This window comes from Talpa europaea (assembly GCF_964194135.1).
Source record: "Talpa europaea genome assembly, chromosome: X".
Classification (NCBI taxonomy): Eukaryota; Metazoa; Chordata; class Mammalia; order Eulipotyphla; family Talpidae; genus Talpa; species Talpa europaea.
Window position 1 is genome coordinate 67,277,841 of NC_140081.1, and position 27,345 is coordinate 67,305,185.

At 40.9% G+C, this 27,345-nt stretch overlaps 1 protein-coding gene across 1 annotated transcript in view; it reads right to left on the reverse strand.

The window, feature by feature from the left end:
* Positions 1-27,345, reverse strand: part of COL4A6 (collagen type IV alpha 6 chain) — a gene marked incomplete at both ends in the record, with an annotated part of 282,364 nt that overhangs the window by 142,738 nt on the left and 112,281 nt on the right. Inside the window, one exon of the mRNA XM_084258986.1 lies at positions 7,261-7,344. Coding sequence (XP_084115112.1) covers positions 7,261-7,344 — 84 coding nt within the window. The remainder of the gene's footprint in view (positions 1-7,260; positions 7,345-27,345) is intronic.

Sequence of the window (27,345 nt, forward strand, 5' to 3'; positions counted from 1 at the left end):
AGGGATGGGTGACATAGAAGCGATCCCAGGCAACTGAAAGCAGAGGGTAGAAACTTGTGAAAGGACCATGTTGAGGAAAACATGGAAAGCTTGAACAGTTAGAGCAAGAGGGAGGGAAGTCTGGAGGATGAAGGAGGAAGTTAGAGACCAGGGAGGAAAGAGAACAGGGTGTCGCCACATATGCCAGCAAGCGTGCAACTTCACCTGTCAGGCACTTCCAGCATCTGCAGTAAAGAGCCCCAGCAAGTGATTTACTTCTGAGGCTGCTGCCAAACACCACTCCAGAGGGTAGAACCCTGTCAAACATCACCCTCCAAATCTCACTGCCACACTAGAAAGCACGATAAGACACTCGAGGGTCAAAGAGCCATCATGGTGCAGCAATGCCATATCTGACTTAGGTCAGCAGGGCTGGTGGGTCCTTCAAGATCACACAGCCTGAATCCCTGGTTTCACTTGTGGGTAAGCTGAAAATGTGAGAGAAGAAAGCACCAGCCCAAAGTCATGCAGGTGGGAAAGCTCAGGATATCTGAAGTCTCTGGATTCTAAAGCAGCGCTCTCATCTCTACAGCTGTTTGTTATCTGCTCCTCCAGCTCCTGGCTCCTCTCTAACAGCAGCTTCCCTCACTAGTTTAGATAATATATTCCATAAATTCCACACTGTCCCAATGCGATCAAAGGAGGGATTAAGATAACCATGAACATCTGTTGGGCTATGATTGCATCTTGATTCAGTGCAGACACACTAAGTTTTAATATTATCATCAATTATCCTTGACCTAAATTACTATATTTAAATATACAGGAGCCCTTGATTTCTTTTTTTAATTTCCCTCCTCTAATACCACCCAATGCTGCTTCCCTGATGCTATTTTCCTGCTCAAATGCTCTCCCCTACAAGGAAGAGGGACAGAGGAAACTCAAGACCTTCAAGTTTGCATAAAGCTAAGAGACTTTAAAGCAAAAAGTTTAGTGGAGAAGAAGATAAAATTAATATCAAAAGAAACTTTGTGATTATCTTTGACCCACAGTTATTTATGAATGTTCCTCACCTTGGAGGAAGAACAAATTGCTGGTAGTAAAACAAAAGCGTTTTGCCGAATCCCTTGCATTTGTAGGCACTGAGTAAGAAGGAATCAGGCAAAAGAAGAGGTCAAGGTAACAACCTCAGAGAAGTGAGACAGAGCAGAATTCCAGAAACTGCAGGAAGAGTGCAGGAAAGAGCTGAGACCCTTACAGCTAACAGGATCTTAAAAAGACATGGAAATGACTGTCCTAGCTCTTTGCCTTCTTCTAGCAGAAAGGATCTGTGTTTCCCAGCGACCTAATAGCTAATCTGGATGTGCGCAGCATGGCTGTAATGACATCCATTCAAATTGGTTGGTCAGTTGACAGTTGTTTGCGAAACAATTTGTAGTCCCTACTGCTCCTGCAGAGATTAAGAAGACCCCGTCTTGTTAGACTCCGTTAGTAGCCTGTAAGATAGTAGAGACCACAGTCAATAGATTACTATAATTCACCATGAGAGGAATGATAACAGTAGATCATCTCAGCCTTGCTTATTATGGAAAGCTTCATGTGGAGGTGAAGTCTATGTTCATTTTTAAAGGATGGGTATACAGAAGCAAGTCAACAGAGAAAGGGCAGAGCTGGGGGGCAGGATAACACACATAAAGGCAGTAGCTGGAACATATGAAGGCCTGGAGCATATGAAATAAAAGCAGTTTTCATGAACTGTAAATAGTTCAGTACACGTGCATTGTTTTGCTTGATTTTGCTTTGTGAAGGGGGAGATTCCTAGTGAAAGAGGGGACAGTCACGGGCCAGTACACGGAGGGATGTATGATTACTAGAGTTAAGATTTTATTGTAAGGTCTTGGGGAGCCACTGAAGTATTGAAAGCAAGAGTTTCAAGATCATATTTATGCTTTGGAAGGTTATGACAAAAAGAGAGGCAAATAACGTGAAAGAGTAAGCTTGGAAGCTAGGAGACCAGTCTAGATGCTGTTATGGTAATTTAGACAAGAGATGGATTATACAGGCCTGAATTGGAGAAATAGATATGGAGAAAAGCAGATGGACTTGAGTGCTACTTAGGAAGATGGACAGGATTTGATGATAGAGGTGGTAATATGTGGGGAAAGTAAAGAGAAAACAAGGATGACTTCCAAGCTTCTGACACGGGCAATGAAGTACTTGGTGGTGCCATTTGCTAAAGAAGGGGAAGACACAGGCAGTTGTTCATGAAACAATTTATAGTCCCTACTGTCCCTACCACAGAGACTTACGAAGCAACACATCTAGCGGGGGCTGCTAGTTGAGTTCTGTGTGAGACATGATTATCGCGCCAGTGAAAATCCAGGCAGATAGCCAGAACAAAATGATAATGGTGACCTGAAGCTAAGGAGAAGGTCTGGGCCAGAGATCTTTTTCATTGTATGAGTGTAAATCCCTGTAATATATAAAACTACCCTGGGAGAAACCTATAGTGAGAAGAGAAGTAGTATAAGAATGCAACCCTGGGGAATCCCAATCAAAGTAGGAAAATAACTAGGAGAGCACAGCTATGAAATCCCAGGGACAGAGAGTTTCAGGACAGAAGGTCATATCTCATGCAGTAGAGAAGTCAAGGAAGATAAGAAATGAAAAATGTTCATTGGATTTGGCAACAACCAGGTTAGTGGTGACTGGTTTTAGCAGTGAGGTTGGTCTGCAGAAGGCCAGGAAGTGAGTGGGCAATGAAGACAAAGAAGTTGATTTCAGGCAGCTGGAACAAAGCCTGACCACCCAAGGAGGTCACGTGCAATACGAGCTTCCACTCTGGAGCAGTAGAGGGTAAGGCCATTGGTGTGTGTGATTATGGTTGGTCAGGGCAGGGATGTAGGGGGTACCCAGGGAGGAAGGAAGGAGGTACACAAGAATAACCTAATTCACAAGAAAGCAGAAGTCTTCTTGGTAGCCACGGCGCCAGCCAGCTGATACAGGGAACGCCAGCTGTTTGCAGTAGGAGAGGAAATTGAAGAACTAGTGGTTAATGCATCTGGATTCTGGAATTCATGGGAAACACACTTTGTGACAGAGAAGCAGCAGGATGCAGTCAGGAGATAAAGAATTAAGAATTGTGGACTGTTTCACATGAAACTCCAGCTAGCCTCATAAACTCAGTAGCCAGAACATAACTTCCCAAGTCATAAAACAGGGGTGCAAACAATCCTTACTGAGAGGGGAATCCAAACACTCCCCATGGTTAAGAATTATCTATGTTAATGTTCCTTTAGATGGCCTGATAATTAGGAGCTCACCATGCTCTACATAAACACCAGAACAGTGTTAAAACAGGGAAAACTGAAATTGTACTAAGGAATACCAAGCTCAGGACAAATTAAAACAAAGCAACTTAAACACACACTGGAGTATGCAGAGGTAGCTTTCAAATCCAGTAGTTTTCAAAAAAAGAGAAGGGATGAAACAAGGACATGGAAATATCTACCTAAAATGTTTTCTTCAATCCAGTGGCAGGAGAAAAAAGAACCAGGGAAGAGAACAAGTCGAAAGATGGTTCCAGATAATACCTACTCCCAAGATAGGAAACTGAAAGACAGACATTAAACCCAAATTTAAATGTCCAGGGGGGTAAAAGTCCCCTATTTAACATTATCGACCATTTGATTTTTTTAAGTTGACATTCTCCTAAAGAAGGCTAAATAAGGTTTAGCCACAAACAGGAGAGTGACTTTGGGAAGTCACTTATCGGTTTCTTTGTTTAGTGCATACAGATGACAATCCAGACCAGGCTAGAAGATGCTTTGGAAAGTACGAAGCCATGCAGCCATCAATGCCAAGCCTCGGCTTTTTCCAGGCAAAGCATACTTTCGAGAAATGTGTTTGAGATAGCTTAAGCCAAAAAGGGTTGGTTTGTAGTTGTGCAGGAGTGCTAGGTGTTGTGTAAATGTCCTAGTCAGTTCAAGAGGCCTTTGGCAAAGGAAAGGTACACACTACCCAGCAAGCTATGTCCTTGATGTCTGCCCAAGGCAGGAGGCAGGGCTGCCAAGGGCTGCAGCATATCACAGGGGTGACCCAGCGTTCCTTTCCTCTCCCCACTCGCAGAGCTTGAGAGGAACAGCTTGAACTCCAAATGGGGCCCTCTGCGCAGCTAAGGAAAACAGCTTCAAATCTTTCTGACATCTGCACAAAAGGGGTACTGAGGGGCTGCCCTGCAGGGTCAACAGTGCTGGGGCCAGTTTAAACAATCCTGCTTGGCCCTGGGAACACAGGCGCGTAGGGAGGAGGACGGAAAGGGACCTGGCGGCGTCAAGCATCTGTATCCACAGAGTCTGCCATATGTGCACCGGCCTTCTGATCTGGTTGGGAAATAGGACATCCCTGCTCTTGACTCAAGAAATATAGCTTGGTCTGGTTCAATCACCTTGACAAACATTCCCAGAAACTCCAGACTTCACAAATAAACTTTTAGGAGCATGTTTAACTGAGTGGACTCTGAGTCATTTAAATATTGACAAAAAAAATCTGTGTGGTGATAGTCTATTTTCCCCCATTTCACGCCCTTTCAACCACTTGTATTTTCAAAGGAGAAGCCAGACTAGGGCTCCAGATGTTTGGAACCCAAATGAAGGCTCCTCACAGAGGAAATCCAGTTCCTTCCGTCTTCAAAGATTAAAATCGCAGTCAGGGGTCAAACAATGAGGTCATTGTAGGCAAGCTTGCTGGCATTGGGCTGACCTCCAATACAATATAAAATAAGATTTTTTTTTTCTTTTAAAGACTCCCCAGCCCAATCACCTGCTTCTCATTTGCCTGGATGTTTGGTCTGACCAACTGCTTCCCACATTCCCCCTAACCCATCTGGAAATGCCCTTTTGTGTCTAACTTCAAATCTCTTGTGCTTCCATTTGGGCCATTTTTATAATTTCCTATCGTTGCAGAGGTACACTAAGTCAATACGAATTACCCCTTAGGACAGTGAGTGGAGGACATGTCCATAAAATTCACAGAAAAAATAAACATCTGATGAGCATGTGAGACACTCAAACTCGTTGTAGTCTGGGAATTGGGATCATTTTCACCCATATTAGCAAAAATATCAAGTGTTGGCAGGGGTGTAGAGACATGGGCACTCTTGTACAATGCTGATGGAAGTGTAAATTGGAACACTTAGAGGGGTAATTGAGCATTAGCTTTGAAAATTAAAAATGTTAATTATTCCTGTAACTGGCAATTCTGATCCTTAGTATTTATGTTTGAGAAGAATACAAGGAGGCCTGTTCAAGAATTTTTTACTGTAGCACTGCCATTTTTTAACAAAAATGTGGAAATAACCGAAGTACTCATTAAAAGGGGAATGTCTGTATTAAACTATGGGGTAGAGGAAAAGGTCTTAAGAACATCAAAAGTGACCCAAAAACCCACCAAAGCACAGAATATATACATATGAGTATATTTTGGGAAAAAAAATCAGAAAATTAAACTATTTTGTACACATTTGTACATACCTCTGATTTTGCACAGAAAAAGAACAGAAAGACAACACTGGGACTTAGAGAATGTCAAGGGAGACTTTTTTGTGCCAGCACTGCTTGTATGTTATTTAAAACAGTACTCATATATTAATTGTAAGATGTATTTTCCCAGTGTGTTTCCTGGTTGTAGATCACAGGCAAGGACATGGGCCTTGGTGGTTACCATGAACATGACTTCCCTGAAAGGCAGCAGTGGGTAAAGTAAATAGGTGAAAAATCAAAGAACCCAGATAATTGCTCAGATCTGTCATCAATTTGCTGTGTGACCCCAGGCAATCATTTTCCTTCTCAGAGTCTCTTTCTTCTGTACAATCAGTGGATAAGATGAGAAGCTCATGAAGTTCCCTTCCCTTTGTGATATTTTATGATTCTCTAAGTCTGTGCTTTTAATGTATAATGGGTCTGGCTCTTTTTGATGAAGAGATGGCTTTTTATTCTCTCTTTTGAAATTCTGGCATAGTTTGACATTTCACTTTACTGCAAATGGAAGATAATAAAAGGGAAGGTGGTCACTCTGTTCCCTGCCTGGTTATGTTTTTGAGGGTTTGGTTGACCTACTTATGCTACGTTCTTTTGACAGCATAAGATCTTAGGCTTGTTTGAGTATAATGAGAGAGGAAATACAATGCTGGAAGTTGGAAGACATGAATTCTACAGGGTGGTCATAAATTTTGGAGACAGATTAGATTTTACTTTACCTTTTTATAGCTTGAACCTCCTTAAATACTTTCTCTGAGTTACATGAAAGGTGTTGGTTTATTCAGTGAAAATCAGAGATACAAATAATCTCTGGGGCAATATATCACATACACATATATAAAAATTGATGGACATGCTGTAATAATGGGGCATCCCTGGTGGCGCAGCGGTTGAGCGCTGGGTTGCGAAGCTGCCCGCAGCCTCTGCGGTGCCGGCTCGATCTCCGGCTGCTCCCTGGTCACTGGAGGAGGGTCCCACTTGGCGCACAGACCTCTCCTGCAGCCCGCTGCTCCCCTCAGCAGTGTACTTCGGTCCTTCTGCCTGCTCTGCTCCCTGCTCTGACTCTGGTGAATTCTCTCACCCTCCCGTGCTTCTGACTGTACCCAGTGCTTGTATAAATAAAATAAAAAAGTTAATTAATTGATTTTAAAAAAGAAATGCTGTAATAATGTACTGTGTTAATCATAATTTGCACAACAGTTCAAATTGTGCATTGCTAATAAGGGACAATACATTGAGTATGATGCTTATAAACAAATCCTATGTTTTAATGTACCATCTATAAACCATTCTTTATGTATAGTCACCTGCGTTTCTGAACTTTATGACTACCCTTGATTTTGGACAAGTGACATCCCCAGTCTGCAGTAACTTGTTCCCTAGAGTGGCAGGGAAGAACCGAGTAGATAGGAATGAGCTGAGAATTTACACATACCTACAAACAAATCATAATCTGTTTCTGCACAACCTAACTGGCTTTTGGAAATATTCTAGATGAAACCTTGAGGAAACCTTGGCATTAAGTCAACAAAGGAAACCTCTTCCTGGTCCCTTAGAGATTTTGACCAATCTAGTTCTATCTATCATTAGTTAGCAAAGCTCCTTCCAGCAGGTCCTCATCACTTTGCTTGTTCCATGAGGTCGTAAGATTAAATTCTAAGCAGTTTAGTTCTAAAGAACACACACACTTCAGATAACAGCCCCTGTGACTGTTAGTCTTTCAACAATGAAAGAAACAACTTACTCTTGCTCCTTTTTCAGGAAAGCATTTACAGCCTTCACTGCAGTCTCGGCCCATACACGAATTTCCATAGGACTTCTTCTCTCCCTGTTTGGAAAAAAAAAATGTCACTTAGGCTTCCACCCTTTAAGGTCAACATTACTAAACAGCCAGTCTAGCAGCTGGTTCGGGAATGGTGACTCAAAATACCCACTTATTGGCAGAAATTCTGGTCACAAAATTTAAGAGGATTTCCTGACATGGGGCTAGAAATTGACACTACAGGGGCCTCCCTGGTGGCGCAAGGGCTTAAGATGCAACTTATGAAGCTATCTACAGCCACTGCAGCACAAGTTCCGTCCCCAGCCAGGGAGCTACCCCCATGGCGCAGCAGACCTCTCCTGACTTGCCCACTACTCCCCTCAGCAGTATATTTCAGTCAGTCTGCCTGTTCTGTTCCCCACTCTGTCTCTGGTGAATCCTCTCACCCCCTCCCACCTCTGGCCTGTCCCCCAGTTCTTGTATGCATAAATAAATAAATCTTTAAAAAAAAAAAAGAAAAGGAGGGCCTCCCTGGTGGCACAGGCAGTTGAGCGCAGTGCTGTGAAGATGTGTGCAGCCTCTGCAGTGCAGGTTCGATTCCCGGTCGGCCAGGGAGCTACCCACATGGCACAGCAGACCTCTCCTGTCTCGCCCGCTGTGTATTTCAGTCAGTCTGCCTGTTCTGTTCCTCACTCTGTCTCTGGTGAATCCTCTCACCCTCCTGCACATCTGGCCTGTACCCTGGTTCTTGTATGCATGAATAAACAAATCTTTAAAAGAAAAAAGAAATTGACACTACACACATTCCTGTGTGGAAGCAGGAGGCTCACCAGACTTAAGATTTGCACCCATTGGGAAAATAGCTGTAGCAGAGAGCTTGAGAGTTCAAGTGTTAGAAATGGAATGACAGATGAAAATGGCTACTCTGTATTCTGCTCTCACAACTGTTCTCTTCATATTCCACTTCCAGCACACCTTACAGGGATATCCCTGTGTCCAGTTAGTCAGATCCAAACTCTTCCCAGGTGATGTTGTACAGTATCCCTCAAACTCTCCAAATTCCTTTTTTTAAAAAAAAGATTTATTTATTTATTTATACATGCACTGGGTACAGTCAGAAGCGCGGGAGGGTGAGAGAATTCACGAGAGCTGGCGCGGGGAGCAGAGCAGGCAGAAGGACCGAATTACACTGCTGAGGGGAGCAGGGGGCAGCAGGAGAGGTCTGCGCGCCATGTGGGACCCTCCTCCGAAGGCTGGGGAGCAACCGGGAATCGAACCGGCGCTGCAGAGGCTGCAGGCAGCTTCGCAACCCAGCGCTCAACCGCTGCGCCACTGGGGAGGCCCTCCAAATTCCTTTTTCCCGCTCTGTCTTAGGATGATGATGATGATTACTATTACTAGCTGAATTTCCACAAGGCCCCTACGTGATCTGTCCTATGTGATCATCTCCAACCTTATCCTCACTCTCCCTGGCTCACTCTGCTTCAATCACATTCATTTGATTCTTTAAATACCCAAGTCTGTTCCTGCCTCAGGGCCTTTGCCCTAGCTATTACTTCTGCTAGCAATGCTCTTGCCCTAACTGTTTTCTTTTGTTGGCCTCTTTTCATCCTCCAAGTCTCAGTTCAATTATCAGTTGTTAGAGGTCTTTCCTGACCAACATAAGGCAACCTCAGTTACTGCCAATCGAATCACTGTTACCTTTTCAATGTTCAAAATCATGACTTTTCCCCACTTGGATGTAAGCTCCATGTAAGTAGGGACCTTATCTATGTTGTACAACATTGCATCCTCATGCCTAAAACAGTGGATGACATTTAAGGAGTGTTTGATGATCACATGGATGGAGCTGGTATTTGAACCCAGATTTGACTAACTCCAAAGCTTTGACTTTAATCTTTATACCCTAGTATTTTCTAAGTCCCTGTGTAACAGAGCCACAATATGAGGACTCAAAAATGAGGAAACTGCCATTCTGACCCTTTCCACCTTGGAAAAAAACAAAACATAAATTATAACTTATCTGTAACAAGAACTTTATCTTTGGGATGAATTTAGTATCATCCAACTTTTTTTGTTTAGTACTGGCTTTTTTTTTCCCTCAAAAGAGAAAGGCATATTTATGAGCCAGCCTCACACTTAATCATTCTTGCCTCTTTGTACTGTGAGCCTTTTCCTAATTCCCAGAGAGTACTGTGAATTTCTCTGATGGTCTCTTATCTCTTTAGACATTCCCACAAAGCTTTATCACCACAACACCTCAGTAATAAGGTAGTGATGGCAGAGCTATGACAAAATATTGCTATTTTAGATTCCAAACACCTTCCTGATATGAGATATTTTATCTCTCTTATATGCCTTTGACATGGTAAGTGCTATTGTACACTTTCCAGTTTACCCTCCACTTTATGGTATACAGAACAGCAAGTTTTCATAAGGGTGAGATCAAGAGGTGCTAGGAGAAGAGAAAGCTGACACAGTATGGAGTACAGACAGAAAAGCATTGAATTTAACCTTTATCTATACTGTCACATTTGTCTTAAATTGAGCACTGTTTCTTGGGATTTTGGATAATTTACATTTGCACCTCCATACATTTCTGTATTTTTTCAAGCAGTCTTCAATAAGCACATATAATTAGCAAGAAGAAAAGACAATGTGTTATTAAATGATAAAAGTCATTCACTTCATGGGAGAGGACTCAGTAGGCAATGCCAAAATCAAAGTGGTATCCTTTCAGAGCTATGGCTTACTTCCAAACAGTGCCTCTTGGGTATCCCATAAAACTTGCCTATTGTGGACCAAAAGTTTCCAGGTGTCTAGCATAGAGCAAGGAGGCCTGAGGCAAGGGAGCTGGATAAGGCAGGGGGAAATTCCTAATAACAGAAACTGAAATAAAATGTAAGGAGCGGAAGCTAAAGTTTCTTGGGAACTTGGCAGAACAAGGAGGCAAAGATACCCAGTTAATAGACAGGAAGCCACCGCTGTCCTCTGTCACTGAGGAAGGTAACCAGAGAAGCCCCACTGGCCAAGGGCAATTTCCTGTAATGCTGGCCCTGGCAGTTCCCCCAGGAGTCTTCAGTTACAGTGATGGAGGGGGAAGGGATGAAAGGAGTGGCTTCCCGGGATCATGACAAGAAGCCCAAAGGAAGTCTCTGCCCTATCCTGGCTTGTTTAGGGCCACTCCAACCTCTGCTCAACCAGGCCACATCATTCCCACCCTGGAATTCTCTTCTCTTTCCTTCCAAAATCCAAAATCCAAATTTCCTCCGTACACCCACAGAAAATTACAACTGAAAGGCCCTGGGAGATCATCTAGTACCGTAATTCTTAATTCTACACCATTTTTTTTGTTATATAAGTATTTATTATTCTCTCTTGCTATCCTTAAAAGAGAATCATAGGAATAAGTTATAACAATGATGTAATTAGTAATTAAAAAGGCACAAATTATGCCATAGCTATATTGCAAAGAAAAAAAAGTCATGTTTAATGAAACTATTTATTTTAATATATAAATGATCATACATGGTAATTTTAGAAGATTTAATGAAGTTGTCAAGAGTTTTGGGGTTCAATGCATAATCACACTACAGCCTGCTGAAGCAGAATGAATAGAATGTGGTATTGGTGATGCAGTACCATGAATGGAGTTGCTACTGATGCAGTGATTCTCTGAAATGGTGAATAAGTCGGAGGAAAGTTATGAAAAGTAAAATTTAATCATTAATTTATTGGGTAGTTTCATCAATAATAATAAAACCATGAAAATTTCATTTGTATAGGAAAATGTGATCACGTTCCAGGCTTACATAAATAGATATAACCTTCATGAATATCCAGAAATCTAAAGGCAAGGCAAGATAGGAGACAATTCTTTGAATCGTGCAGAATAACAATCATTCGTTCCTAGCCTCCACCTAATTTCCTCCCCCAATCATTCTGAAAGCCAAAATGCCCTCACAATTTTCAAAATACCTTGGGGGGAGGGTATTTTTGTTAAGAGCCACTAGTCTAATTCAAATTACCCATTTTACAAATAAAAACATTGAAGGAAACAACTTTGGTCAGGTCACCCTGCTACCAGTGAACCCTTGTACTTCTAGAAACTGATTCCATATTCTTCCCATTATTCCATACCTTTCAATGCCAAGTTCAAGTTCCATTTTTTCCATGATCACTTCAGTTCAGTGAATTGACCCAGCATGTACTATCCATCCCACTCACTGGGCAAGGGTCACATTCGCTGTAAGATAGTCCTTGCAATATTCCTGATATTGCAACCATGAGATCTTGCTTCTCAAGCAAACAATGATATCTATAGAGGGAAGGTCAACCTATTTTACCTTTTTGTATATTTCCAGACGGTCACAGCGGCAGCCTATGTTCTATCAATCACCTGATGCAATATACCTTAGTTAATTTTATGAGGAGAAAGCATATATTGTACTAAAACGAAGAATGATGTATATATATATATTATATTAAATTATATTAAATATATTTATATTTATATATATTTACATCATTCTTCGTTTTTTATATACACACACACACACACACACACACTCCAAAACCTATACAAAGTGGGGAGCAGAACAGGCAGATTTACTGAAATACACTAAGGGGAGCAGTGGCTAAAACAGGAGAGGTCTGCTGCGCCATATATGGCCATAGATTGAACGCAGGCCTTAGTGGTGATAGCACTGAAACTTAACCCCTACGCCACTGGGGAGGCCCTATATTGATCCTTTAATTCCAATCAGCTACAATCTACTGATGAAGACTTTCTCATGAGGGCTGACATCTTAGCGCTTCTACCCTGTAACTTTGCTACTGTTCAACAAGCTTGACTCATAGATGCAGTCTTCCGCACATGGAGAGAGTATAGGCTTCGGAGTCAGTGTGTATAGGCTTCAATCCCAGCTCTCATATTTCTGAGTTGGGCAACCTTAGGAAAGTGACTTAATCTCTTTAATACGTACTTTTCCATCTGTAAAGTAGGAATGGCATCATATCTACTCTATAGGTGTTGACTGGAGGATTAAATAAGAAAAAGCATGCAAAGCACAGCTTCTGATTTATAGTAAGCACCCAATGTCAGCTATTATTATTACATTGATATTAGCCATGCCACACTGCTCAGCATTTCTGCAATGCTCTGGTCACTCTCTGGAGCTGATAGTCAAGTGGTATGCAGTGATAAAGCCATGACAGTTTGTGTATGACTGCTGTCTACTCACTTGGTTAAGATATCCACTTGGATTTGTTGATCTCTGTTTATAACCAATTGATAAGCATTTTTATTATTGCCAGTATCTTATACATATCTCCCTTTGATAATGCTGCTTTGTCTGAAATGCTTTCCCTACTCCTTTTTCCCCATTTGCTACAAACTGAACTCCCACTCATTCTTCAAAACTCACCTCACATGCCATCTTTTTGGTGAAGACTCCCCCCAAATCGTCCCTTCTCAGCAATTTTAGTCAGAAGTACTCCTTCCTCTTTGCTGATGGTGCTTTAGCACATATAACTATTTGTTTCTGCCATCTGACTAGGAATAGGATTCTGTTTTATTCCTTTCTATAGCCCTTGTACTCAGTAAAAGAGTGTGAAATAATTGCTCTAAAAACAACTGAGTTACAAATGTTATACCAGCTCCACCTGGAATTCTGTCTTTCCCTTTGATTTCCTGAGTTATATCACAATGTGCCTTCTATAAATCCATATGTTTTTTCAAGCATCTCAGCGCTTTATGGCACAGATGACTTTCTGGCATGGATGATGGCAGGGATGACAATGATACAAAAGGTAGCCCAGGAGGTGAGACATGAAATATAAGAGCAAATTATCTGGCATGATCAAATGGTTGCAGGTGTTAGTTCTCCTTGTGAGAAATTCCTCCAGAAACTTGAGTCACAGAAGGCTGTCTGCAACATTTTATTTTGACCATTCATTCAACAAATATTTGTGAAGCACCTACTTTGTGCTAGGTCATTCAGCAAGTATTGATGTGTCAACTCGAAGGGCATCGGTGTTGGGAGTGGCACGGAATGAGAAGAAATACTCAAAGTCCATGTGAAGCAATGAGAAGCATAGAGGGGTTACAGGGGAAGTAATGTGCTGCCCCCATCCAAGAGCAATTTTGTATTTATTAACATCAAGTACAAAGGTGGGAAAAGTACATAGGGAGTGTTCAGTAGGGAGTGTACATGCGTGGGGGAAGCAGTTATTGGGATGTAAGCTAGTGTGGAATGATCAGGGGCTATTGCCTGGGGTGCTCCATTGTTCCCACTAGTCAAAGTATATTATTTCTATTCTAATATCTGCCTGCTGTTTTCAGCAGATACTGGTTTCCCAGTATGTTCCTCATACCAGGACTTTCTCCTTGGTGAGAGGCCCCCAGCATGACCCTACATCTAGCTGACAAATAGCAACTCTGGACACCAAGACAATATCCCTGGGAATAAGGAGGGCTGGGGATCCCATATTAGTGGAGTATCTACTATGTGCTAGTACTGTGTCAGACATGTGGGATAGAGGTTATATCATACAAGCTGCAAGTCAAACCAAATCCATGGCGATTACAATCCAGAGGGGAAGACAAATAGGAAACAAATAAACATTATATTCATATTTGTCAGATGATATGTGTTATGGTGGAAAATAAAACAGGGTTAGGGGTGTATAGGAAGTGTTGGAGCCTTATAGAGGGAAGTCAGGGGAGGATTTGCTCATAAGGTGACTTCTGAACAGACAGCAGTATTTCTCAATGTATGGTCTTTGGCCAGCATCATCAGTCCTGAAATATTGTTAAAAATGTAAATTACTGCTCCCTCCCAGACCTACTATATCATAAACTTTGAGAACCTCTGTTGTGAAAAATGAGGGAGTAAGCTAAATAGTAATCGGGGAAGAGAATATTCCAGGAAAAGGGAAGAACAAGAGCAAAAGTGCTAAATGAGAGAACATGCTGGAAGTTCTGATTGAGTAGCAAGGAGGTCAGGGTGCTAGAATGGAGTGAGTATGGGGCATGGGATAGATTATGAGGTCAGAGATGTAGCAGGGGTCAGATCATAGAATATTTTCTAGAACACCATAAAGATGTTGCCTTTGGGAAAATATTGAATAGTTTTGAACATAAGAGTGACACCTACTGATCTACTTTTTAAAAGATTTTTAAAATTTATTTATGCATAAAAGAACTGGGGTATAGGCGAGAGGTGTGGGTGTTGAGAGGATTCACCAGAGACAGAGTGGGGAGCCGAACAGGTGCAGGTGGATCTACTGAAATACACTGCTGAGGGGAGCAGTGGGCAACACACGAGAGGTCTGCTGTGCCATGTGAGACACCTCCTTGGCTGGGGATCGAACTCATGCTGCAGTGGCTGGTGATAGTGCTGAGACTTAATCCCTATGCCACCAGGGAGGCCTCTGATATACTGTTTAAGATAGATCATATTGGGCCTCCCCTGGTGGCACAGGCGGTTGAGTACTGCGTTGTGAAGCTGTCTGCTGCCTCTGCGGCGCCTGTTCGATCCCGGCCAGCCGGCGAGGGTCCCACGTGACGTGGCAGACCTCTCCTGCCATGCCCGCTGCTCCCCTCAGCAGTGTATTTCGTCAGTCTGCCTGTTCTGTTCACCAGAGGCAGGTGAAAAAATAAAGAGGTGGTGCTGTAGAGAGACTAGGGCCTGTTACTAATCTAGCATAGTGCAAAATGAGACAGTCCTTGGAGTATAATAAATACTATTTGAATTAGCTCAGTAAATGGCTGAAATGTCTACTTAAACTTGGTTTCCTACAACATAACTATTCTGTTTAATAACTTCAGATTTCTTCAAAACACCTTTCACACCAAATCTTATTGATTTTCTATCACAAATCTGAAATAGGTATTTTAGATGTACAGGTATGTGTGGAGACATATATACATCACAACATTTGAATGATTTGCTATACCTCCATCTACCCACTAGACAGTAAGTTCCTCTAAGCTGAAGACCTTGGTTTGCCATCAGACAAATCAGTTTAAAGCTTCTAAGCCTCAATTTCCTCAACTATAAAATAGGGATCATAATATTTTATTCCACAGGGTTTTATGAGGTTAGAAATAATGACCCTAGCAAGCTGCTTGTCACAGATTGTATGCTCAAAATTGTTGGTTGCTGTTGTTTATAATTATGGTATCTAGTACTGTGCCTGCAGATACTTAATGTTTTCACCCAATGACTGATTCGCATTTTAAAGATGAGGAAATGGAGGTTCAGCTGTTAGTGACGTCCTCAACAAAGGAAATATCAGAGTTGGAATAAGAAATCAGGTCTCCTCATGCTCTGACTCTATTTGTCCCATCAGACCCCTTGCCACTAGTTTCATAAATTAGCCTCAAACTGAGAAGTTAGGAAAAGAAAGATGTGTTGAGAAAGGTGTCTTTTTTTCTTTGCCTTTTTAAAAACTCAGCATTGCTTTACCTACTTCACAATATTTCTTGTACTGCTTGTGCACTTTATAAACAACCTTCATATATATTTCTCCTAACTACTTTTGAAACAAAGGAAGAATTTTTACTTGTCCACTTCTCATGGGAAATAAAAGAAATCCAAGTCTCAGGAGTTGGTATCACTTGTTAGTTAAGTGGCAAAGCAAATACTCAAAGCCAAAGCTTCTCTTTTCAGTATACAGCTCAATTTTTTTCCTACCTATTTGAATACATTTATAATATTTATAAGTAACCTTCATTACTTCATTGTTATTTTCCTAAAAGTAACACCTCACTCAAAGAAAATTTCTATTGACTGTTGTTCTTCCTGAGTAAGGGTCAAATGTTCCTGGATTTTCTTTCTTTAAACATCTTTTCTTTATTTAACATCCTTTTCATTTTTTTATTTTTAAATATTTTATTTTATTTTATATTTTTACATCATTTTTCATTTTTGCACAATGTATGCATTTTCATCTTGGTTATAGTCCCCATACAATTCCCACCCCCCCCCCATTTTGACTGTAATCCCTCCCTCCCCCCCCCCCAGTGTGTCTCTGGTTTATAGTTGCTTGTTGATTCCCCCCTCCCCATAGTGTGTCTCTGGTTTATAGTTGCTTGTTGATTTTGATTTTTACTTTATTATAATTAGTTATTTTCCTGGTCCCTTATTTAGGTTTTCTAAATTCCTGCTATGAGTGAGACCATCCGATATTTTTCTTTTTCTTTCTGGCTTATTTCACTGAGCATGATCCCTTCCACACAGCTGAATTTTTAAAAAGGAAAAACAATACAACCTGCTGAAGTGCCCTTTTACAATCTTCATACCCTGCTGGTTGCCTCAGGACCCGGAAACTCTCTTCCTGGAGCCAGATTTGCATTAGGGACAACCATTCACTGAGCATATGCTATGCACCAAACTAAGTAATTCATTTTGTTAACTCACAGAATTGTGCCAACTACATGTGAGGTAGACACTGTGATCACCATCATTTCACAGGTGAGGAAACAGCTCAGAGGGGTTAAGTACCTATTGGAAGTCACACAGCTCAGGGAAGTGGCACCAACTGAAACTCAGGTTTGTTTGTTTCTTGTTTTCATAAACAAACTTAATTTACAAACTTAATTTTTGTATATTTTTTTTTTATTGTTGAGGTAACATTGACTTACAAGACTGTAACGTTTTCAGATATATGTTACCATACCACATGTTACAGGGCAGGCAGAGGGGCACCCTGGGGCCCTAAATCTGCCTGCTCTAAATAGGGTTCTACCACCTGCCACATCAAGACAAAACATTCACCACCATAGTATAATAGGGTAATCCCCAGGGAAAGGGGAGGTTCTAGGTTCCCTGCCCCACGCTAAGGAAGGGTGGAGCTGAGCAGGGGGAGAGAGGAGAGAAACTGGAGTGAAGAAAGGAAGGGAGGGAAGCAGGAAGATCAAGAGGGAGACCTGAAGGAGGCACCTGGAGGGGAGAGAAGGTGAAGAAGTTGCGCTTGCATCTCGGCCTTGGACTTGTACCAGGGACTTGGGGGACAAAGGAGGAGACACTTGAAACAAAGGAGGAGACTCCTGAAACAGATGTGGGTGAGAGAACCATGGGGAGGTTGACAAAGGCAACCTTCATTTTTTTTAAAATTAATTTTATTTTTCACATCATTGTTCCATTTTTAAACAATATTTGCTTCCCCCACCCCTTTACCTTAACTTGATTTTGATTTTGCTCCTTTTGTAACAGGGTGGTCAAGAGGAAAGGGGAGGTTCCAGGTTCCCTGCCCCACCCAAGGGAGGGTGGAGCTAAGGAGCAGAGAAGAAGCTGAAGAAGAGAAAGAGAAGAAAGAAGGCTGTAACACTTTCTTTCCAGACTTGCCTGGCCCTGTCCTATGTATCCCCACCAGAAGATGCCCTAGACTTGTGGCATGCTTTTGGGCCTCAGTGGTCCTGCTTTGGGCCAACTCTGTTTGTTTGGGCATTCACCATGAGGGCATAGGTAACTTCAGGTGTTTAATTTGAAACTATCTTAACTATATTCTTTCTCTTCTCTGTATTGAACACTAATTATATTAAAGTTCCTTTGCACTGAAGGTTTTATGCACTAGAGTATATTTTGCCTTGATGTGGCACCTGGCAGAACACATTTAGAGCAGGCAAGTTTGGGGGTCCTAGGGTGCCCCACCTCCTGCCCTGTAACAAAAGCACATATAATCCACCACTACAGACCATAGTTCCCCATCCCCTATCATCCCCCTCTAGTAGGCTCAGCTTGGCTAGTATAAATAGCGCTGCAATGAACATGGGAGTGCATAGATCCCTTCAAATTAAACTTTTTTTAAAAAAAGATTTATTTACGTATGCATACAAGAGCTGTGGTACAGGCCAAAGGTGGAGGGGGTGAAAGGATTCACCAGAGACAGAGTGCGGAACAGAACAGGCAGATTGACCGAAGCACACTGCTGAAGGGAGCAGCGGGCGAGTCAGGAGAGGTCTGCTGCGCCATGTGTGTTGCTCCCTGGCCGGCCGGGGATTGAACTTGTGCTGCAGAGGCTGTGGACAGCTTCATAGGTTGCATCTTAACCCCCTGTGCCACCAGGGAGGCCCCTCAAATTAACCTTTTTTGAATACTTTGGTTAGATGTTGCACTGGGCAACCCCATACTGACAATTACACGGGAGTCGTGGAACAGATTACATGATGCAGGATGCTGCCGAGAGCAAGATCCTAGCCATTTTTGATAGAATAATCATACAGCATCAGCTATGTGCGTTAGTAGGACAAGGAGAAAGGATGGGTAAAACTCAGGAATGTCATCTAGGGCTTGAGGGGACATGAGGCTGCTGACCATGCTATCAGCTTGATGACCAAGTGTTGTAATTGAAACTGGACCCCAGACCCCCAGCCATGGTCTTAATCTTATCAACAAGGCATTCCACTGATCAGCTTCTGGGGTCCCTTGTCATACATCGGTCCTCAGCCCCCTGGGCATTCTCAGTCATACCTCATGATGTATGAGTCAGGAGTAAGTTTATGCATCTATCCTCAGCCCCGCAGGCGTTCCCAGTCATACCTGTTGATGCATACCCTTCCCAGAGTGAGCAAGCTTTCTGTTCTTGATTGATATGAAAGGCACCTTATAAGGTTTGGCTCCTATGACCGTGACTGGACAGTTCTGACCTTTGTATAGGAATGCTGAGCTGCAGGTAACCACAATGGAAGCTGAACAGGCTGCTTAAGTCTAGCAGACTCCTGGGGCCTCCCTGGTGGTGCAAGGGGTTAAGATGCAACCTTTGAAGAAATCCACAGCCACTGCAGCAGAAGTTCGATCCCTGGCCCCAGGGAGCAACCCACATGGTGCAGCAGACCTCTCCTGACTCGCCCGCTGCTCCCCTCAGCAGTGTATTTCAGTAGATCTGTCTGTTCTGCTCCCCACTCTGTCACTGGTGAATCCTCTCACACCCTGCACCTCTGGCTTACTCCCCAGCTCATGTATGCATAAATAAATAAATAAATAAAATTTTTTTAAATGGCACTGGCTATGCACTTTATTTTTTAATTATTTCTTTTTTATTATTATTTTATATTTTAACATTTATCATTTTTTACATTTTTTTAGACAATATTTGCTTACCCCCACCCCCTCAGATTGAGTCCCCATAGAATTTCCTTCCCCAAGGCACCCATGCACATCACCACAGTCCCCTGTGCTCCTCCCTCCACACAAGGGGTTAAGCACAGCACTGGAAGCTATATGCAGCCTCCGCAACATGAGTTCAATCCCCAGCTGGCCAGAGAGATACCCACATGGCGTAGCAGACCTTTCCTGGCTCACCCGCTGCTCCCCTCAGCAGTGTAGTTCAGTCAGTCTGCCTGTTTTGTTCCCCACTCTGTTTCTGGTGAATCCTCTCACCCTCCCTGCACCTCTGGCCTGTACACCGGTTCTTGTATGCATAAATAAATAAATCTTTTTTAAAAAATTCCAGGAATCCTTAAAAAAAAGTCTAGCAGACCCATAGATTGACACCAAGGATCCTGGATCATATGGCAGATCTATCTTTAATATTTTGAAAATATTTGGAAAACACTCTTTTGCAAAGAGACTGGACCGGTCTACATTCCTACCAACAGCGTACTAGAGTTCCTTTATCTTCTTACCAATGGAAGCTTAGAGTAAAAAAAAAATCTGGTATGGAGATATCACAAGTCCATAAACTGGAGGTGGGGGTAGAGATGATGAACATCATCACTGAACCAGCTATAGAAATGCAAAACCCTCAAGTCCCAGGGAAGTGGGGATAATGGACTTGTCAGCCATTACAAAGGACTGTTCTAGAAAACACCCATAGGCTAGGACTACAGATGGGGGTATGTAAATTGAGGGCAATTATAGAGGATCCCCAGTTCTTACAAATCAGTCAGTCTGCCTGTTCTGCTCCCCACTCTGTCTCTGGTGAATCCTCTCACACCCCCCACATCTCTGGCCTGTACCCCAATTCTTGTATGCATAAATAAATAAATCTTTAAAAAAATAACAACAGTTTTTGAAAAATAAATAAATAAAATATTATTATTTATTTTCCCAGTGCCTATTTTCTCTATACAATTATAGAGAAGGAGATCAGGTTTATTTTATTTAATAATATATTCCTACAGTGTAATCCAGTGTCTGGCACAAAGTAGACAATAAATTTTTGTTGACTGAAGGAATAATGCTTATGTCTTTCTTAATAACTTGAACATTATAAACTTTTATAGTGTTCTGTTTTTCTCCATCACACTTTCATAATTACCACTTTTAAGTGTTTGTGTAACTTTATCTGCATCTCATATGAAAGTATAAACTCCATGACGTCAGGGGCTTATTTTTTTTAAAAATTAGTTTGTAGTTCACCATCAGTAAAGTTTCCTGATTGTTAATTGTATAGTTTGATGAGATTTGACAAATGTCTACACTCTTAAACATCACTCCTATCAAGATATAAATATCTATTGTTGCAGAATGTCCTTACCTCTCATATACTTCATTCCCCCACCCATCAGGAGGTAACCACTATTCTGATTTCTATTATCATGTTTTCATTTTGCCCATCCTAGAACTTGCATAAGTGAATTCATACTGAATATGCTCTTACATACCTGGCTTCCTTCACTCAACATAATGTCTGTGACATTTATCCATGTAGTTAAATGTATTAACAATTTGTTCTTTCATTCCACAAAAATATTCCATTGTGTAAATATACCACGATTTGTTTATCCTATTGGTGGAAATTTGGGCTCTTTCCACTTTGGGGTTGTTGTGAATAAAAAGTTGTAATGAACTTTCATATTATCACATCCCCAGCATCAGCATTGTGCCTAGCACAAAGCTCTCATTGAGTAAATTAATTAGTCTAATCCTTACAATGATAATCATAACTATTCCTATCCCTCCTTCTTTGGAAAGGATTCCAATAAGAATGCAAATGAATGACAGTGACTCAGTTATGGAAGGAAACTTTAATTCATTCTTAGGTTTCTAAAAAGTAAGTAAATTATAGAGTTTGTAATTTAAATATTATTATTAAAACTGCTTTTGACACCTCACAAATGAACATGTCACACAAGTGGTCATGATACCACCTATAGGATTTTTGAATAAAATATTTCATAATAGTGAGTTAAATTTGAATTTCAGATAAATAACAAATAGAATTTTAGTGTAATTATGTACTAATACTGTATGGGGTATAATTATGCTAATGGGATGTACTTATATTTAAAGGTCCTATGTTGTTTTTCTGAAATTGAAATTTAATTTGGCTTCCTGTATTTTTAGTTGCTGAATCTGATCACTCTAATTACATGTGAACTGTGGAATCTTTGGTCCTCATGTCCCCTCCACCCTTAAAGCTCCAAGATACCTAACCTATTCCCAGTGACTACCCCTAAGAAATGCTATTCTTTCATAGCTGCTCAGTAAATATTTACTGGCAAAGGAAAAACAGGCATGTATTTTAACAATATTATGGGCAACAATTAGTTTGTCTACTTGTGTGTTAAGTATTTGCTTTGCAAATTTACTTTAAGCTTTAACTGGACAGTATATGCCCACAAGCCCTGCTTCATTCTCATTGGTTAGAAATTTTCCAGGTGAAATCCAGCAATCCCCTCTGCAACCCCTGACCTCTTCAGTTGTGTTTGTGTGTATGAACACAGACAAATGTTGAAGGGAAATGCCTTTACTTAGCAATGTCTGGTGCCAACTTCATCCTTAAAATAAAGTATGGGTGACAAGTCTTACCTGGTAGGGAGCCAGCTCCCACAGATCACTTTCTTCTCTCTGCAGAGCCTTTCATTCACAAACTCATAGGGAGCCATTCTTAAAAGGCAAATGCACATTAAAGATTGAACAAGACTCAGCTTGATTTAGTGTGTGTGTGTTTAAATTCTCTCGAACAGCTTTTGTTTTAAAATTACTCAAAGTAAAGCTAGACTATTATTACTGAAAAATTCAGAAAGCTGGCATGATGTTTAAGGGAGTCTGGTTTAATGGAAGAGCACTAAACCAGACTTTGACCAAAGAATGCCAGAAAACAAATTTGAAAGACTGTATGCTTTCCTATGTTCATTGCTACGCTATTTACAATAGCTAAGTTATGGAAACAACCTAAGTTCACAAGGACAGATGAGTGGACTTTGAAGGTGTGGTACATATACACAATGGGATACTACTCAGCTATAAAAGGAGATGAAATACTTCCATTTTTGATGACATGGATGGAACTGGAGGGGTGTTATGCTAAGTGGAATAACTGAGAAGGAGAAAGACAAATATTAGATCATTCCATCCATATGTGTAATATAAAGAGACTAAACTAAGGAACAAGCAAAACTAAACCAAAAGAAACCCTAGAAATCTAACTGTAGAATTGAGGCTATAAGAGGGGGAAAGTAAGAGGGAGAACAATGGGGATAGAGAATATGGGTGCTTTGGTCATGGAGGTGGTATGGAAACATACATTTGAAAATGGTTGAACTTATTCCCCTAAATCATATACATGTTGTAAACCAATGTTTCCTAAAAAAAAAAAAATACAAAAAAAAATGCTTTCTAAGAGCATTGCATACTACAGAGAAACTTTTGTGAAAGGAAGACTCAATCTATTCAGCAAATATTATTGTGGTCTTATCTTGTGGAAAAAACAGTCACCACATCCTTCAGCAACCACCTCTCTGATCAATCAGGAGCAATCAACATCAAGGCAAAGCCCTCTCTAGCAAAAAGATTATGACTTACTGAAGGCTCCAATGTTGATTAGCATTTTTTACCAATAAAGTATTTTAAAGTTAAAGTACGCACATTGTCAGGCATTATGTTATCACACACTTAATAGACTATACTATAGTGTAAACATAACTTTTATATGCACTGGGAAACAAAAAAAATCATGTGAATTCCTTTGTTGTAATATTTGTGGTATTTTGGAACCATCTGCAATATCTTCAAGGTATGCTTGGCTTCTACTCATATAACAGTCTATTTTCCCGCTATTTTCTATTCATTTTCCTGAAAGGCCTTACATATCCCATCCATTTCTCTGGAAATATTAGTCATAGTCTTCTTTTTTATGTTTCGTAACAATTTTATTGATATATAATTATATACAATATATTCACATATCCTTTCTTAAATGTTACCTTCCCCCTTTTACCAACTATAGCGATACTTATGTTTCATTCTAGTATTCACTTCCCATACCAACAGTCTCCACTTCTGACTAGTCTCCAGAAATTGTGGTGAGAGTTTTCTAATAAAAAAGATATAAGGGGGGGCCTCCCCTGGTGGCGCAGGCGGTTGAGCGCTGCGCTGTGAAGCTGGCCGCAGTCTCTGCAGTGCCGGTTCCATCCCGGCAGGCCAGCGAGGGTCCCACATGGCAAGGCAGACCTCTCCTGTTGCGTCTGCTGCTCCCCTCAGCAGTGTATTTCGTCAGTCTGCCTGTTTTGTTCCCCACTCTGTCTCTGGTGAATCCTCTCACCCTACCGCGAATCTGGCCTGAATAAATCTTTTTTTAAAAAAAGATATAAGGGCCTCCCTGGTGGTGCAAGTGATCAGCACTATGAAGCATCCGCAGCTACTGCAGCATAAGTTCAATCCCCGGCCAGCAAGCTACCCACATGGCGCAGCAGACCTCTCCTGTCTGGCCCACGTCTGATGCTCCTCTCAGCAGTGTATTTCAGTCAATCCACCTGTTCTGCTCCCCACTCTGTCTCTGGGGAATCCTCTCAACCACCCCCCCCACCTCTGGCCTACACCCCAGCTCTTGTATGCATAAATAAATAAATCTTCAAAAAAAGAAGATACAACATCATTCAGCATGTTGGTCTACATTCTGTGAGTCTATTCTTGCTACTGAACTTTAAGGGATACAGTGTCATGGGTTTTAGTGGTTTGGCCCTAAGTTTTATCATTCACTTGTAATGTGATGTCTTTAGGAAAATCTCCAGGTTGAGAACAAAATTCTTTAGGATTTCTATTTGGAAACTTATGTTAGGATGAAAGGGTTGATAAATTCTCTAAGAGTTGAAATTACAGCAATAGGAAGGTTTGGGATTATAGGACAGAGGTTGGTAGCATGCTGGAAATATCCTGACAGATGGTCCTTTCTGTTATTGAGTCTTAATGATCAAAGACACAATTATTTCTGTCTTTTGTACTAGGAGGAAGGAGTCTAACAAATGCCCAATTGAGATGGACAGTGGGTCCATTTGGTGTTCACCAACAGTAGCAACTATTAAAAGGAGACAGAATGGGAGAGAAATACAGGTTGTTTTCATAAAAATAACATTAGCTAGATATTCAGTTTGTGACGTAGTCTCTTTTTTTTTTTAAAGATTTATTTTTTAGGGCCTCCCTGGTGGCGCAGCAGTTGAGCGCTGGGTTGCGAAGCTGCTTGCAGCCTCTGCAGCGCCGGTTCAGTCCCCGGTTGCTCCCCGGCCACCGGAGGAGGGTACTACATGGTGTGCAGACCTCTCCTGCCGCCCGCTGCTCCCCTCAGCAGTGTACTTCGGTCCTTCTGCCTGCTCTGCTCCCTGTTCTGACTCTGGTGAATTCTCTCACCCTCTCGCGCTTCTAACTGTACCCAGTGCTTGTATAAATCAATCAATCAATTAATCAATCAATCAATCAATCTTAAAAAAAAGACTTATTTTTTATTTGTACAATAGCTGGAGTACTGGCCAGAGGCATGGAAGGGTGAGAGGATTCACCAGAGACAGAAAGGGGAGCAGACCAGGCAGATCCACTGAAATACACTGCTGAGGGGAGCAGTGGGCGTGACAGGAGAGGTCTGCCACGCCATGTGGGAATCTCTCTGGCTGGCCAGGAATCGAACCCGCACTGCAGAGGCTGTGGACAGCTTCACAGCGCTGTGCTCAACCTGCTGCGCCACAGGGGAGGCCCCGTGATGTAGTCTCTAAGTCCTACTGAAGTAGATAAAACTAAAGATGTTTTGTCTTGCTCAAAGATGAGGAAAGTTGATATGAGGAGGAAGATCTGAAAAAAGAAAATAGAATGGCTAACAGCAAATCTATCCCTCATGACTAAAAGAAAAATGAGGGGGAAACCTCCCTCCAAATACAAAACCCTCAGTAAATAGCAGACCTCAATCCCTGTCTTCATTTGCCAAGAACAGCATGTTGCTTTTACCTAATTTTATGACTGCATTTTAAGCTGTAAATCCTTTCTTTCAGAAGTTAATTTTAATTTTGCTTGCAGGGTGAGCAAGACAGACTAACTTGTCACGTATGCCTGCTTTTCTAAAAGTAGAAGAAACAGCCCTAATTCCTTCTCATTTGCAGAAAATAGAAACTAGTCAAGAAGTCTACTTGGTTGGTGGGAACAGACTTTAAAAAGCATCATGCTTTAAAAAAAATTATATGTTGTAAGCAAAGTTCAAACTCCAGTTCAAAATTTTTGGCCTTAACAAAGTCTATAAGCACAGGAGTAGCCTAAAATTTCTGTGTGAGTCTATGATTCATGGTTTTAAAATTGACCTAATTTTTTTTCTGGCAAAATGACATGTAAAACTGATTACAGAAAAGCCCTTCTGTGGCAACGCTACAGCTACATCTTTGGTAATTTCTTTTGCAATATACACACCACCAACGCTCACTGAAGAAGAAACAGATAATCTGAATAGTGCTGTATCAATTTAAAAAATTATATCTGTAATTAAACCCTCCCCTCAAAGAAAATACTTAGGTCAGATAGTCTCCCTGGTGATTTCTACCAAACATTTATGGAATAAATAATACCACGCTCGTCCAGAAAATTGAAGATGAGGGATTACCTCCTAATTCATTTGATGAGTCAAGCATTACCATTACCTTTCTAATATATTTCAGGAGTATAAACACAAAAATTCTTAGCAAAATTTTAGGAAATTAAATCCAACTATATATAAAAGTGATGGTTCATTATAACCAAGTGCAGTTTATCCCAAGAATGATAAAATAGTTTAAAATAGCTTAACATTTAAAAGTCAGTAAAAAAAAGTCAATATAATTCACCATATTAGCAGACCAAAAATGAATAAAAAATGATTATTTTAATAAATGCAGAAAAATAATTTGACAAAATTCAACATCCATTCCTCATAAATCCCAAAGGAACCTAGAAATGGAAGGAAAGTTCTTCGATTTGTTGAAGTACTGTTGGTCTAGCCAGTGCAATAAAGCATGGCTGTGGCAAGGGAAGAAGGCATCTAGCTTTGAAATTAAGAAGTAAAACTGTCTTTGTTCCCAGAACACAATGTAAAAGATACACTATATCTACAAAAAAGCTAGTAGAACAAATAAGTTCCTAATGTTTGAAGAAATGAGATCAATTAACATAAATCAATTATAATTCTACATATTAGCAACAAACACTGGAAACTGAAATTTAAAATATGGTTTTGATAGCATCACATATATGGAACACTTAGGGATAAATCTGACAAAATATGTGCAAAACCTGTACATTGAGAACTCAATGAAAAATTAAAGAAATCTAAATAAATAGAAAACTGTTGTTAAGATACAGATGAGTTCCCAGTTGATTTTCATAGTCAATGAAATTTTAAAATGCATATGGAAATGCAAAGGACCTAGAATAATCAAAACAATTTTGAAAGGCAAAGCTTTAAGACCTATAGTATTTGATTTCAAAGACTTATTTGAACCTACATCAATCAAAACAGTGTGTTACTGGCATAAAGATAGACAAATATGGCAGATCAACTTTAGCAAAAGTAAAAACAAGAAATAAAAAGGAAAAAATAAAAAGAAAATATAGACAGATGTATCAGTTCAACACAATGGGGATTGTAGAAAATAGACCCACACATATATGGGAAATTTAATTTTGTTAGAACTGCTAAGATGATTCAGCAGAGAAGAGGTAGTCTTCAATAAATGGTGCTGGAATGATTAGACATCCAAATGATAACTAAATAACTTTGATACATAACTCATACAATATAAAAACATTAACTGAAGGGCCTCCCTGGTGGCGCAGGGGTTAAGACGCAACCGATGAAGCTATCCGCAGCCACTGCAGCACGAGTTTG